This window comes from Leptodactylus fuscus, chromosome 5 (assembly GCF_031893055.1).
Source record: "Leptodactylus fuscus isolate aLepFus1 chromosome 5, aLepFus1.hap2, whole genome shotgun sequence".
NCBI classification, from domain to species: domain Eukaryota; kingdom Metazoa; phylum Chordata; class Amphibia; order Anura; family Leptodactylidae; genus Leptodactylus; species Leptodactylus fuscus.
In genome coordinates this window covers 15,382,298-15,398,647 of record NC_134269.1, presented here as the reverse complement: position 1 = coordinate 15,398,647, position 16,350 = coordinate 15,382,298, and the positions used below count along the sequence as shown (strand labels likewise).

The window sequence follows — 16,350 nt, the reverse complement described above, 5'->3', positions numbered from 1 at the left end:
GAACTAGTCACTGCTGTGGATTCCAGCTATTCTGTGTGCGGACAGTCAAAATGAAAGCTGTTTCTCCGCTATATATGAAGTTGTAACTGTTCTGTATCCCTGTTTTCCACCGTCCAGGGAAAGCTGGACTGATGTCCCTGCAGTGTATAGCTCTGAGAAGAGCTGTTGGATTTCTTCTTTAGTTCTTGCCTGCCTATCTGAAGCTAATCGCTATCTAGCCCTCAGCAGATATGTTTCTCTCCCTATCTCTCACCGCGAAATGACAAATATTGGGCTGGACTATTCTTATAAATGGGAAGTCACCTGATTTCGGCAGCCAATGGGGTTTTTAAATTTTTTTCACTGCCTCCGTTGTCGTAGTTCCTGTCCCACCTCCCCTGCACAGTTATTGGTGCAAAAAACGCGCCAGGGAAGATGGGAGAGGATACAAATTTTTACTGCGTATGCGGCCTGGTATTCGATTGTGAACGAATACACCGAATGCCCTGATATTCGATCGAATACCTATTCGATCGAATGGTGTTCGCTCATCTCTAGTAATGGGTAATTTATTGTTTGTCCCTCCAACTGATCATGTATGGTTGGTCTTACTGAAGACCTTTCACCTACGTCAACATCTCCAACCCTTTGCTTCCATCAGCACTTGGAATTGTTTCTGTAGCCTCTCCTATTCCACACCAATCCATGCTTTTAATTTCAGCACTCATTACACTATATAGTCTCTCTCCTGTCAGGTAGGTGGTCCCAGACAATCTTCTCCAGCCCAGGACCACCCACCTGACAGAAGAGAGCGTAGATAACCTATTGGGTGCTGAAACTAAGACAAATGTTGGCTCAGGAATGGTGGAGGTTAGAGAAAAAAATCCAACTAAACCAGAGTCAGTAAAGCGGTGTCTATGTAAGGATACAGAGAGTTGGATTTGGTGCATATGGTGAAAGGTCCTGTCTAAGGAGGTTCACTAGAATAAGAAACTTGATCTGAGATTTCAGATTCGTTTTCAAAATCCAATTTTCGATCATTTTCCAGCCGATCCCGATCATGAAATTTCCTCAATCGCAGATCGGAATCCGATCTTTTCCGATCCCGATCGCTCAACCCTAATTGTATTTTATATATGGGGTTGAGCCGATCTTCAGATTTCAGGATCGTTTTCAAAATCCGATTTTCGATCATCTTCCAGCCAATCCCGATCATGATCGTGAAATTTGCTCGATCGCAGATCGGAATCCGATCTTTTCCAATTCTGATCATTCAACCCTAAACATGATCCCACAAGCGGTGACACTGATGTCCAGGGATTGTATGTGATTTTCCAGCCATGTTTCCTTTACTTCATGTATCACTGTATGGTTGACCTTGTAAAGTGATCTCCTTGTCTATCCATCCCGGGATTTCCAGGAGACTCTTCCATCTCGGTGTCCCATATTGAGGAGTGTATGTACTGATGTATACTCATAGACTGCACCTTTAGACTCCTGAATATTTACATCAGGAAATATATTCCACACCGCTTTATACTGAATCGCATTTCCTCTTTGTAATCTTTATGTTTTAATCTGTTATCTGAGTTTTACCATTAACTGTAAAGCAATTCAGACAATAAAAAACTTTCTATTTCCTTGTACAAAACTGCTTTATATCTAGGCCACATAACATAGCCACAAAACCTAATTTTCATTTTATTTTTAGTGTTTTTTTTTGTTTTTTTTTTTAATGAGTGCATGTTTTATACTGTGATATTGTGTTCAATTGATTTCACGAGAAATTGAACTCAACTCCTTAACCAAACTGCAGGGAGTCACACCTGTACCTCGCTCTAATAAATGCAAAGCAATAATTAAAAAAAAAAAGTAAAAAAAATAAAAAGGTGTTAAAAATTCAAATCATCCCCCTTTCCCTAGAACACACATTAGGTCTCCCTGTGTCCGAAATCATCCGCTCTACAAATCTATAAAAATATTTTTCCTGTATAGTAAATTCTCTAGCAGGAAAAAAAAATCAAAAGTGCCAAACCGATCTAAACATTATGGGTACCCCAAAATGCAGTCAAGTAAAAGTACTTTCTGTGTAAGGAATAAGCCCTCATATGGCCACGCCGACAAGAAAATATAAGTTATCGAAACCTATCTACATACATATGAGACTTACAGCTACAGGTCCCACACCCAAGGTTCTGCTGAGCCCAATATGGGACTGGCTAAACAATATTGTTGATAATTTTTTAGCGTTTCCCCATACAGACCTATCATATACTAAGATTACAAGGACAGCTAAAGCCGTATTATAACACTTCTCCTATGCAACCAATAACTCCGTGGACCTTTGCCCTCCTATTGCAGTCACTCACCCTATGTGTCACCTGTATCCTGGCGTCACACACCTGACATCTGCCGTCAGTGTCCCTGCCTCTAGTATAAATGTCTCTTACTGTCACATCAGGGCTCATATGTGGATCTGAATCTTGGAACAGTCTGGATCCTGGAAGATGGGAACCCTTATGTGGTCAGTCGCGATCCTGCTGGTGCTGGCCTCTTCAGTGTCCGGTAAGATTATTTTATTTAATATTGGTCAAGAGTAAAAAAATATATATATAAAAAATTTTATCATAGCAAAAGCAATATACAAAAATTTAAAGGGTATTTCTATTTGATTCTATTTGATGGCTTACTGTATACTTAGGATAGGTCATCAATTGAAGATCGGTGGGGATCAAACAAACAAGACCCCCATCGAATAGCTGTTTGAAGAGATTGCAGTTCTCGGACGAGCAGTATGGACTCTTCACCGGTTGCCTCTTTGTACAGCAACAGTGATCGATATCATAGATCAGTCCTCTCACTTGAATGGGATGAAAGTGATGTCACATGGCTTTGAAAGCAGAAACAGCATTCAGATAACTGGTCCACGATGATCCTGGGTGTAGCATCTCGCTGATGTTCAGCTGATGACCTTTTCTAAGAATAAGTCCACAATTATTAAAGCCCAGAAAACTCCTTTAAGATCATCACAAAGTTGGAGGTTCCAATCAGAGGATAAATTAGTTGACTAGGTCGGAAAAATCGGTCAAGTGTTATTATTGATAAATTTATTGATTTTTAGAGGTGTCTATGCAAGGTGGGTGGTGATAATGATATCTTATTTGGCAATCGGGACACAAGGGTTCCTACTAATCTGTGCTGACTAAAGGTAGTTGAGGTAGGAGAATGTCAAGTGAAGAAAAGTAACTTAAAGGCTGAGTTCACGTGGAGTTTTTTGGTCAGAATTTTGAGGCCGAATTCGCCTCAAAATCTGCACTGTGGTTTTTCCTGCAAAGTGGGTAAGAGATTTGCTAGAATCCCAGCCACATTGCCTTTACTGTAAAATGCCGCGATTTTTCCTGCTGCGTTTCTGCTGTGGGCAAAAAGTGGCGTTACCTTCTCGTGACAGCCTGAAAAATGGTTACTCCTGGAAACTCCCGGACCTCTTGGCCTATAATGGAGTACTCCAGTTTTCTACCCGGTTTTCGTCTGAAAATGCAGAGAGAAAAGTCCTGCTTGCAGAAAGGTTCCGAGACGGAAACCACGAACGGAATGCAGGTGTGACCCTAGCCTTACATTGTATATAAGCTTAGAGCATGACATTTTCATTTTAGGATATTTGTGCAGTTGTTTTCAGATATTTTTGGTTTTATTCCATTCTCTAGTTCAGATTTGGTGGAACCCATTTAGGAAATTCTTATAGGAGTTACATCACTTGTGCATTGAGGATAGGGGAATATTGAGGGAAATTTATCATGACTGGCGTTTCCCACGATAGTCTTGATCTCCTGTGCACCAGACTGATGTGCCTGATTTTTAAAAACTTATGTTTTGCATTAATAGATTTGATGCATCTGTGAATCTTTGTGCGACGGAAACTAAATCCACTCCAATTACAGGATCTACAGTATAGATTTCAGTTACAAATTACACAAGTTTCAATGAAAAACCCTAATACCTGCAGGAGATCCCACCTGCTTTGCTAAGCCTCGCCCAAAATATGCCCAATTTTCATAAAGGTTGTGCATGGGGAGCAAAAAACTAAAAGTTACAATTGTGGAGATAAAATTTCAGCTGCACTGAAAACTCCACCTTTTTTCACACCACTCTCTGGAGTAAATCTTATCATGAATTCCACCCATTGTTTCAGAGATTTCCCTATAGAAGAAAGATTTGAAATTAATATGAAATGCTAAGGCCCCACGGAATGTCCCCCTGCAAAAAAGTGTTGTGGGAAAAACCGCGGCGGCAACACATCGTGGTTCTTCCTGCAGTGCTTAAGACAGAAAGGGTTTCTCTGCAAACTTCCTGTTTCAATTATAGCTATGGGGAAACCGCCGGCGTTTTAGTAGGTATAATTGACATGCTGCGGCATGTCCGCACCACGGTTTTTACCGCAAAGTGGGCATGGGATTCACTAGAATCTAATCTACTTTGCCCTGACTACAAAACGCCACAATTTTTCCCATGGTGATTTCCACAGTGGGCAAATCGCGGAGTTTATGTGCAGTGGTACCCCGGCCTAAATGTTTTTGAGGAACATGTTATGGGGGCACTGTGGATGTCACTGTTATGGGGGTTCTGTGGGTGTCACTGTTATGGGGCACTGTGGATGTCACTGTTATGGAACACTGTAGGTGTCACTGTTATGGGGTACTGTGGGTGTCACTGTTATGGGGCACTGTGGGTGTCACTGTTATGGGGCACTGTGGATGTCACTGTTATGGGGCACTGTGGATGTCACTGTTATGGGGCACTGTGAATGTCACTGTTATGGAGCACTGTGGATGCCACTGTTATGGGGCACTGTGGATGTCAATGTTATGGAGCACTGTGGATGTCACTGTTATGGGGCACTGTGGATGTCACTGTTATGGGGCACTGTGGATGTCACTGTTATGGGGCACTGTGGATGTCACTGTTATGAGGACACTGTGGATGTCACTGTTATGGGGCACTGTGGATGTCACTGTTATGGAGCACTGTGGATGCCACTGTTATGGGGCACTCTGGATGTCACTGTTATGGAGCACTGTGGATGTCACTGTTATGGGGCACTGTGGATGTCACTGTTATGGGGCACTGTGGATGTCACTGTTATGGGGCACTGTGGATGTCACTGTTATGGGGCACTGTGAATGTCACTGTTATGGGGGCACTGTGGTTGTCACTGTTATGAGGCACTGTGGATGTTACTGTTATGGGGGCATTGTGGATGTCACTGTTATGAGGACACTGTGGATGTCACTGTTATGGGGCACTGTGGATGTCACTGTTATGGAGGCACTGAGGATGTCACTGTTATGAGGACACTGTGGATGTCACTGTTATGGGGCACTGTGGATGTCACTGTTATGAGGACACTGTGGATGTCACTGTTATGGGGTACTGTGGGTGTCACTGTTATGGGGCACTGTGGGTGTCACTGTTATGGGGCACTGTGGATGTCACTGTTATGGAGGCACTGTGGATGTCACTGTTATGGGGCATTGTGGATATCACTGTTCTGGGGCACTGTGGTTGTCACTGTTATGAGGACACTGTGGATGTCACTGTTATGGGGGCACTGTGGGTGTCACTGTTATGGGGGTACTGTGGGTGTCACTGTTATGGGGCACTGTGGGTGTCACTGTTATGGAGCACTGTGGGTGTCACTGTTATGGAGCACTGTGGATGTCACTGTTATGGGGCACTGTGGATGTCACTGTTATGGGGCACTGTGGATGTCACTGTTATGGGGCACTGTGGATGTCACTGTTATGGGGCACTGTGGGTGTCACTGTTATGGAGCACTGCGGATGTCACTGTTATGGGGCACTGTGGATGTCACTGTTATGGGGCACTGTGGATGTCACTGTTATGGGGCACTGTGGATGTCACTGTTATGGGGCACTGTGGATGTCACTGTTATGGGGCACTGTGAATGTCACTGTTATGGAGCACTGTGGATGCCACTGTTATGGGGCACTGTGGATGTCACTGTTATGGAGCACTGTGGATGTTACTGTTATGGGGCACTGTGGATGTCACTGTTATGGGGCACTGTGGATGTCACTGTTATGGGGCACTGTGGATGTCACTGTTATGAGGACACTGTGGATGTCACTGTTATGGGGCACTGTGGATGTCACTGTTATGGAGCACTGTGGATGCCACTGTTATGGGGCACTGTGGATGTCACTGTTATGGAGCACTGTGGATGCCACTGTTATGGGGCACTGTGGATGTCACTGTTATGGGGCACTGTGGATGTCACTGTTATGGGGCACTGTGGATGTCACTGTTATGGGGCACTGTGGGTGTCACTATTATGGAGCACTGTGGATGCCACTGTTATGGGGCACTGTGGATGTCACTGTTATGGGGCACTGTGGATGTCACTGTTATGGGGCACTGTGGATGTCACTGTTATGGGGCACTGTGGATGTCACTGTTATGGGGCACTGTGGATGTCACTGTTATGGGGCACTGTGAATGTCACTGTTATGGGGGCACTGTGGTTGTCACTGTTATGGGGCACTGTGGATGTTACTGTTATGGGGGCATTGTGGATGTCACTGTTATGAGGACACTGTGGATGTCACTGTTATGGGGCACTGTGGATGTCACTGTTATGGAGGCACTGAGGATGTCACTGTTATGAGGACACTGTGGATGTCACTGTTATGGGGCACTGTGGATGTCACTGTTATGAGGACACTGTGGATGTCACTGTTATGGGGTACTGTGGGTGTCACTGTTATGGGGCACTGTGGGTGTCACTGTTATGGGGCACTGTGGATGTCACTGTTATGGAGGCACTGAGGATGTCACTGTTATGGGGCACTGTGGGTGTCACTGTTATGAGGACACTGTGAATGTCACTGTTATGGGGGCACTGTGGATGTCACTGTTATGGGGCATTGTGGATGTCACTGTTCTGGGGCACTGTGGATGTCACTGTTATGAGGACACTGTGGATGTCACTGTTATGGGGGCACTGTGGGTGTCACTGTTATGGGGCACTGTGGATGTCACTGTTATGGGGGCACTGTGGATGTCACTGTTATGTGGGCACTGTGGATGCCACTATTATAGGGCACTGTGGATGTCACTGTTATGGGGCACTGTGGATGTCGCTGTTATGGGAGCACTGTGGATGTCACTGTTATGGGGCACTCTGGATGTCGCTGTTATGGGGGCACTGTGGATGTCACTATTGTGGGGCACTGTGGGTGTCACTGTTGGGGGGCACTGTGGATATGATTATTATGGGAGCACTGTGGCTGTCCCTATTGTGGGGCACTGTGGATGTCACTATTATGGGGCACTGTGGATGTCACTATTATGGGGCACTGTGGATGTCACTGTTATAGGACACTGTGGATGTCACTGTTATAGGACACTGTGGATGTCACTGTTAAGGTGTAACAGCCCCATTATAGCTAGCATACAAGGTCAGGAAGTGTAGTCAGAGAGATACATAGAGATGGCAATAATGTTTGTGGTCTTAGAACTTGAAATATTGAATAGAAAATATATCACTAGAGATGTGAGTACAAGGAATAAATATAATGATACTAATATCCTGCTCTTTATTTTATCTTATTCAGGCGAGAGCTGTGAAAATGGAGGAACTTATATTGCAGGGAAGTGTCTATGTCCGGATGACTTCATAGGAACAAGGTGTGAGATCATCAAAGCCAGACCAGGTATAGTACATAAAGATATATACTGTACACTCATGTTACACTTTATGTTAGATACAAAATATTCTTGTACATAGGAGCAGTATCATAGTAGTTATATTCTTGTACATAGGAGGTAGTATTATAGTAGTTATATTCTTGTACATAGGAGTAGTAATATAGTAGTTATATTCTTGTACATAGGGGTAGTATTATAGTAGTTATATTCTTGTACATAGGGGTAGTATTATAGTAGTTATATTCTTGTACATAGGGGTAGTATTATAGTAGTTATATTCTTGTACATAGGAGCAGTATTATAGTAGTTATATTCTTGTACATAGGAGCAGTATTATAGTAGTTATATTCTTGTACATAGGAGTAGTAGTATAGTAGTTATATTCTTGTACATAGGAGTATTATTATAATAGTTATATTCTTGTACATAGGAGCAGCATTATAGTAGTTATATTCTTGAACATAGGAGCAGTATTATAGTAGTTATATTCTGGTACATAGGAGCAGTATTATAGTAGTTATATTCTTGTACATAGGAGTAGTAATATAGTAGTTATATTCTTGTACATAGGAGGTAGTATTATAGTAGTTATATTCTTGTACATAGGAGTAGTATTATAGTAGTTATATTCTTGTACATAGGAGTAGTATTATAGTAGTTATATTCTTGTACATAGGATCAGTATTATAGTAGTTATATTCTTGTACATAGGAGTAGTATTATAGTAGTTATATTCTTGTACATAGGAGTAGTATTATAGTAGTTATATTCTGGTTCATAGGAGCAGTTTTATAGTAGCTATCTATAGGATGCAAATTTATGATGATTATTGGTCTATGTTTTTGGTTTGGTACAGGAGAATGCCCCTCTATTAGTAGTACGAATGTTAATGGGATTTGTGAATGTAAACCAGGATTTTATGGACCTCAGTGTGAATATACAGTTATAGCACAGATAACGACACAAGGTATTTCCTCATATATATATATATATATATATATATATTATATATATTTTTTTTTTTCATAAAAATGCTTAAATGAATAATAAATCTTACCTGTCATACATTTATTTTATATGCTATTAATTGCATGAAAGCACAATATATAATATACTAATCATTCCGTATACATTTGGGCGCCAAGCTAAACCTAATATATGGAATGCTTTGCAAAGTAGGGTAAAGAAGGAAAACCTCTTTTTGGTATAATGTATCGGCCCCACAATATCAGTGAGGAGATAGGTCAGTGGATAAACAAGCTCAGCAGGCAGGTATAATGGATATACAGTAATTGGAGATTTCTGCGTATTTACCGGGTCATATTTATGCTTCAACTAGAGAGGGAGAAAAAGTCCTCATATTGTTGAAATATATTTTTATGGCCCAGTTTGCGGCCCATCTTTCCAGCGGTAATGGGCTAGCAGCGCAGCCTTGAAGGAAATGTCACTGTTCATATAAATAACATTTTTTTAAAATCCCAAAAGTTTTTCTCAGATATTTTCATCAGTCTTCTTATTGCTACTTTCTCTTTTTAGACTTTTGATTAGATTTGTCTGGATTTACTGTAAAATTTTGTTATATCCTTTATTTTAAATGACAAACATTTACTTATTATTATTACAAACTTACTTTTTTTTTTTATTTTTTATTTTATTTATTTAAATGTAGATTGTGAGCCCCACATAGAGCTCACAATGTACATTTTTCCCTATCAGTATGTCTTTTTTGGAATATGGGATGGAAATCCATGCAAACACGGGGAGAACATACAAACTCCTTGCAGATGGTTTTTTTTTTGCCCTAGGCGGGATTTGAACACTGGGACTCCAGCGCTGCAGTGCTGCAGTGCTAACCACTGAGCCACCGTGTGGCCCCCTACAAACTTACTTTTACTCGGATGTGTAGCAGAGGAGGGCATAACTTTTTGTCATTTTTGTCACCTCTCCTCGACTGCAGAGACCTCAGAGTAGAATAATTTCAAGTCCGGTTCGTAACAAACCTTTTTGACCCAAAACTATCCGAACCCAAAATGAAGCAAATCTTCAGAGGTTGGAACAAGCCTGGTATTCCTGGAATTGTTATGTACAAATTCCAGGGAAAATATTTTATGATAGGCTCCCTGGAGAACCCCTTTGGGCCAGATGTGGATGTCTCTAAAATAATACATCTTTCTCTGCATTCTACATTGTATATATGTTTAATATATCTCAGAAGACTCAGTAAATGTCCGTATACTGAATGAATATAATGATACTAATATCCTTTCCCCTCACTGCATTCTCCACAGTTCCCTGTGAAAATGGAGGAAATTATGATGGATTTAAGTGTATATGTCCGGATAAGTTCACAGGATCACGGTGTGAAATTGTTATAGACAGACCAGGTACAAACACATTAAAATAGTGAGGTAAGGTGAAGTTCCTTCTATACGCCGACGACCTCCTACTCCTGTCCCCCACTAAGAAAGACCTCCAAGAAAGCCTAGAAGAAAACCCAAAGAAGCACCGCGCGGCACCTGGTGCATTACCTTTGGTGATACAGTGTAATATAATTTATAATAAGACTGTAATCACCTGTTGGTGCTGTGATGTGATCACAGCACTCAAACAGCTCCACACACAAATCCGTGACAAAGCCAGAAGCAGCAGATTAAAACCGCACTAGGCGTGCATAAAATCTCAAAGTCTGGACCAGTTCCAATTCCACAAACAATGTAGGTGAAATGAAAGAAATCCGCGCTTACCGACTGGAATCTTGCCAATAAACCTTTATTAAAACCTTCCACACAACGTGTTTCGAAACCTATAGCCGGTTTCTTCATCAGGTGTACATAAGGGTAGTCTGTCAAGAAAGCCTGTTAGTGCTGGAAAAATTCAGCATAACATGGGCTCTATCCATCAACCAGAAGAAGACCAAAGTCATGATATTTCGGAAGAAAGGCCACAACAAAGCCACCACCCCACAATTCACACTGAATAGCTCCACACTGGAGAAAACCAACAGCTGCACCTACTTGGAGCTCAGCCAATCAGGAAGCTTCAAAGCAGCAATAGAAACCCTGAAAGCAGAAGCCTGCAGAACCTTCTACACCATGAGAAGACAACTGTACCACCTCAAACCACCGGTGAGGGTCTGGCTGAAGATATTTGACGCAGTCATCGCTCCGATCCTTCTCTATGGCAGCGAGGTTTGGGGCCCAGCCACCTACCCAGACCAGCCAAAGTGGGATTCCAGCCCAACAGAAACCTTCCACCTGGAGTTCTGCAAATACCTGCTCCATGTCCATCGCAACACCTCCAACATTGGATGCCGGGCAGAGCTAGGCAGGCTCCCCCTATTGCTCACCATACAGAAGAGGGCGCTAGCTTTCTTGGCACACATTCAAGGGAGGAGCCCCGACTCCTACCACCACCAAGCATGGATAAGCCACATGACCAAACCAGACACTCACCAAACAACAGCCAACCAGCAAACCAAAAACACCAACAGATGATAACCAAGGCCGAAATAAAGGCGACCACAGAGGCAAACAGAGAGCGGTACATTGAAGAATGGAGAAATGAAATAAATAACTCCAAGAAACTCACCGTGTACCAATCCCTACAAAGGTGCCCAACAATACAAAACTACTACACAATTGATTAATAAAACATAATGAATTTTATTAATTCCTACTAAAACAGTAGAATCACATGACATATATGAAAGACAATTACATAATACAATTTTATTGCTATAAGCAAATGGGGGTAGACAAAACTACATAGTACCAACTAGCCAGTAGTAGGTAGAAAACAGATGGCCAATAGCAGTTACAAGAAGTAGGAATGGTCCTGGATAAGAACAACAGTATATAACAATATGTGGTGCAAGATGCACCTAACCATTGATACAGTATGACAAAACCATGAACCCAGTATCTCTCCTAGATAGTATAATAATACAGTGTTGCCATCTTACCTACCAACAAGAAGGAAAACATTCTTTTTTTTCGCACCTGCGCACTTTGCACTTTTTATTTTTTGCACCTTTTTTTCTTGTATAAGATATATATATATTTTTTTTAAATAATGGATTGTGTATTTAGTAATAATTTGGTATTGTGCACTGTAATTCCTTTTTCTATATGTGGATATGTGTATGCTCTTTTATGCATTTTTTTTTTAATAATAATATAGGGGTATATATTATCGGTATTAATATGTTTTTATGTACACTATATTCCCTGTAGGTATTGTAGTTTTATTATAGGCTTCACATTTTTTTGGGCCATGTTTAGACACTGAGTTTTTAGGTGCAGCGTTTTTATAGGTTTCATCTCTTGGGCCATGTTCAGACACTGAGTTTTTAGGTGCAGTTTTTTGATTGAGGATGTATATTACGTTTAGCAAGGTTTTCTGCGCTTTATATCTATTAATGGATAGGGAGTTTCTGATACCTTTAGCAATAGCATTGTTGTGATGTTTAGTATTTGTATTTTTACAGGTATACTAATGTGATATGATACATCACAATATAGGTTGAATTTGAGATGGGACTATTATTTATATATGGTAGTCCGTTTACACACTTGTGTTATATTTAGTAGTAATCCCAATTTGAATACATTACTTGTGCAGAGTATATAAGATTGCATTATATCTTTGTAATCGTTCTCATGTTCATTACACATGCGCAATGACTGCGGCTTGTTTGCTATTTACTATGCCTATGTTGTTTGCAAAGTTTGATCCTTCAGGGCTTCCGTAGCCTTTTGGTTGCACATGTGCAGTGGTTCACTTAGCGGCCATCTTGGTGTTACGTCGGTCTGTTCCCTGCACACAACACTCATCTGGCGGTGTTACTTACCTGTGTTGAGTTAAGATAATTATTAAGGGTATATAAGACAATAGTCTGTGTTGGGTAGTTGTCCCCTGACGAAGCCTGCCTGTGTGCAGGTGAAACGTGCATTGGGCGGTTTCCTTCTTGTTGGTAGGTAAGATGACAACACTGTATTATTATACTATCTAGGAGAGATACTGGGTTCATGGTTTTGTCATACTGTGTCAATGGTTAGGTGCATCTTGCACCACACATTGTTATATACTGTTGTTCTTATCCAGGACCATTCCTACTTCATGTAACTGCTATTGGCCATCTGTTTTCTACCTACTACTGGCTAGTTGGTACTGTGTAGTTTTGTCTACCCCCATTTGCTTATAGCAATAAAATTGTATTATGTAATTGTCTTTCATATATGTCATGTGATTCTACTGTTTTAGTAGGTATTAATAAAATTCATTATGTTTTATTAATCAATTGTGTGGTAGTTTTGTATTGTTGGACATGATTATATACCCACACATATGTTTTAATTTTTGCCTCTTCTATGTGTTATAATCCCTACAAAGGGACTACACCATGGCCACCTACCTGGAGAGAATACGCCACCCCAAACACAGACAGACCCTGAGCCGGTACAGACTGAGCGCCCACAACCTAGAGATGGAGACGGAGCGACACAGGCAGACGTACAAGCCACGGGAGAACAGACTGTGCCAGCACTGTGACCAGGGGGCCCTAGAAGACGAGACCCACTTCCTGCTACACTGCACCAAATACTCAGCTGTGAGGGCCGTCTACTACCAAAGACTCTCTGCCCACATCCCAGACTTCATATCTGCAGACGAGAAGAGGAAACTCTACATCCTACTGGGAGAAGAAGAGGCCACTGTGGAGATCGCTGCCCAATACGTGTCCAGCTGTCACCAAACAAGAGGAAGATGAGACACATGGACTATTAAACCCCCCCCACTCCCCATGGACTATTAAACCCCCTTAAGCCCCCCCCATCACCTGTCTACCCCATACCCACCAACACCCAAACAAGAACAAGGAGACCCTAAAGACACTCAAACCCCCAACTCACGAACCCCATCCCCCTCCACCCCCCAAACATTCTTTTTGCTTTGGCAACACCAAACGTTCTATTCTTTGGTAATTCTGATAAAGCGCATTTGTATCTTGTAGTGAGCGCTTCCATAGTGCATTGGCTACAATGGAAATATACACTAAAAATGTCACCAGCACTGGCAACAGCAAGACTGCTGATACCTACTGTATATACCAAAAACATGGAAATGAGGTTCTTGGTTAACATTTTGATCACATTGTTAATCTATCTGCAGACCTACATAATTTCATACTTAAGTGAGGTGCAGTCTGTCTTGGGAGACCAAGATGGATTTCAGCAGAGACTGTCAGCTTCGCAGGGAGTTGGGGGGTTTATATTCATTTGTAATATTGATGTTGAAATGTTAGAAACCTGTTGATTTTTTTTTTCCAATTTATATTTAAAAAAAAAAAGTGAGACTCTAAAAGATGTTAATGGCTGCTCAGGCAAGATGGCCGCCTCCATAATCATAGACAGAAAATAGAACATACATTAGTAGGCACCAGTGTATAAGAAATACATAGTATGTAGTAATATTTATCTGCGGGGACTGTAAGATCGAGCTTCTATAAGTATATATGTATGACCAGATGTATCAGAGTAGCTGGAATTTCCAATACAATACTATGTAATTCCCAGGGAAATCTTAGACGTAACCTCATGTTATTATAATAATTATTATAATATTTTTTTCCTTTTCCAGTAATAACAACAACAACTTCACAGACATCTTCATTTACAACACCAAAAGGCACCACCGTGGCAACAGATGTATTAACCCCTTAAGGACACAGCCCAAATGTATGTTAAGGACTAGAGATGAGCGAACACTAAAATGTTCGAGGTTCGAAATTCGATTCGAACAGCCGCTCACTGTTCGAGTGTTCGAATGGGTTTCGAACCCCATTATAGTCTATGGGGAACATAAACTCGTTAAGGGGGAAACCCAAATTCGTGTCTGGAGGGTCACCAAGTCCACTATGACACCCCAGGAAATGATACCAACACCCTGGAATGACACTGGGACAGCAGGGGAAGCATGTCTGGGGGCATAAAAGTCACTTTATTTCATGGAAATCCCTGTCAGTTTGCGATTTTCGCAAGCTAACTTTTCCCCATAGAAATGCATTGGCCAGTGCTGATTGGCCAGAGTACGGAACTCGACCAATCAGCGCTGGCTCTGCTGGAGGAGGCGGAGTCTAAGATAGCTCCACACCAGTCTCCATTCAGGTCCGACCTTAGACTCCGCCTCCTCCGGCAGAGCCAGCGCTGATTGGCCGAAGGCTGGCCAATGCATTCCTATGCGAATGCAGACTTAGCAGTGCTGAGTCAGTTTTGCTCAACTACACATCTGATGCACACTCGGCACTGCTACATCAGATGTAGCAATCTGATGTAGCAGAGCCGAGGGTGCACTAGAACCCCTGTGCAAACTCAGTTCACGCTAATAGAATGCATTGGCCAGCGCTGATTGGCCAATGCATTCTATTAGCCCGATGAAGTAGAGCTGAATGTGTGTGCTAAGCACACACATTCAGCACTGCTTCATCAAGCCAATACAATGCATTAGCCAGTGCTGATTGGCCAGAGTACGGAATTCGGCCAATCAGCGCTGGCTCTGCTGGAGGAGGCGGAGTCTAAGGTCGGACCTGAATGGAGACTGGTGTGGAGCGATCTTAGACTCCGCCTCCTCCAGCAGAGCCAGCGCTGATTGGCCGAATTCCGTACTCTGGCCAATCAGCACTGGCTAATGCATTGTATTGGCTTGATGAAGCAGTGCTGAATGTGTGTGCTTAGCACACACATTCAGCTCTACTTCATCGGGCTAATAGAATGCATTGGCCAGCGCTGATTGGCCGAATTCCGTACTCTGGCCAATCAGTGCTGGCCAATGCATTCTATTAGCTTGATGAAGCAGAGTGTGCACAAGGGTTCAAGCGCACCCTCGGCTCTGATGTAGCAGAGCCGAGGCTGCACAAGGGTTCAAGCGCACCCTCGGCTCTGATGTAGGAGAGCCGAGGGTGCACTTGAACCCTTGTGCAGCCTCGGCTCTGCTACATCAGAGCCGAGGGTGCGCTTGAACCCTTGTGCACACTCTGCTTCATCAAGCTAATAGAATGCATTGGCCAGCGCTGATTGGCCAATGTATTCTATTAGCCTGATGAAGTAGAGCTGAATGTGTGTGCTAAGCACACACATTCAGCTCTACTTCATCGGGCTAATAGAATGCATTGGCCAGCGCTGATTGGCCAGAGTACGGAACTCGACCAATCAGCGCTGGCTCTGCTGGAGGAGGCGGAGTCTAAGATCGCTCCACACCAGTCTCCATTCAGGTCCGACCTTAGACTCCGCCTCCTCCAGCAGAGCCAGCGCTGATTGGCCGAATTCCGTACTCTGGCCAATCAGCACTGGCTAATGCATTGTATTGGCTTGATGAAGCAGTGCTGAATGTGTGTGCTTAGCACACACATTCAGCTCTACTTCATCGGGCTAATAGAATGCATTGGCCAATCAGCGCTGGCCAATGCATTCTATTAGTGTGAACTGAGTTTGCACAGGGGTTCTAGTGCACCCTCGGCTCTGCTACATCAGATTGCTACATCTGATGTAGCAGTGCCGAGTGTGCATCAGATGTGTAGTTGAGCAAAACTGACTCAGCACTGCTAAGTCTCTGCATTCGCATAGGAATGCATTGGCCAGCCTTCGGCCAATC

General features: G+C 42.6%; 1 protein-coding gene across 1 annotated transcript; it reads left to right on the top strand.

Annotated features, from left to right (window-relative positions):
• Positions 1 to 2,463: 2,463 nt before the first annotated feature.
• On the top strand, positions 2,464 to 14,443 carry LOC142204717 (anterior pharynx in excess protein 1-like). Its single transcript, XM_075276030.1, has 5 exons — positions 2,464 to 2,544; positions 7,611 to 7,709; positions 8,561 to 8,671; positions 9,993 to 10,088; positions 14,341 to 14,443. The coding sequence occupies exons 1-5, from the start codon at positions 2,487 to 2,489 to the stop codon at positions 14,421 to 14,423; spliced, it is 447 nt and encodes a 148-aa protein (XP_075132131.1). The 5' UTR covers positions 2,464 to 2,486; the 3' UTR covers positions 14,424 to 14,443.
• The last annotated feature ends 1,907 nt before the right edge of the window (positions 14,444 to 16,350 follow it).

Bases quoted from the DNA above. Each gene is read 5' to 3' on its own strand.
- LOC142204717 (XM_075276030.1), top strand. From the start codon at position 2,487: ATGGGAACCCTTATGTGGTCAGTCGCGATCCTGCTGGTGCTGGCCTCT. The intron at 2,545-7,610 runs GTAAGATTATTT...TATCTTATTCAG, and splicing joins GCTGGCCTCTTCAGTGTCCG to GCGAGAGCTGTGAAAATGGA. The intron at 7,710-8,560 runs GTATAGTACATA...GGTTTGGTACAG, and splicing joins GATCATCAAAGCCAGACCAG to GAGAATGCCCCTCTATTAGT.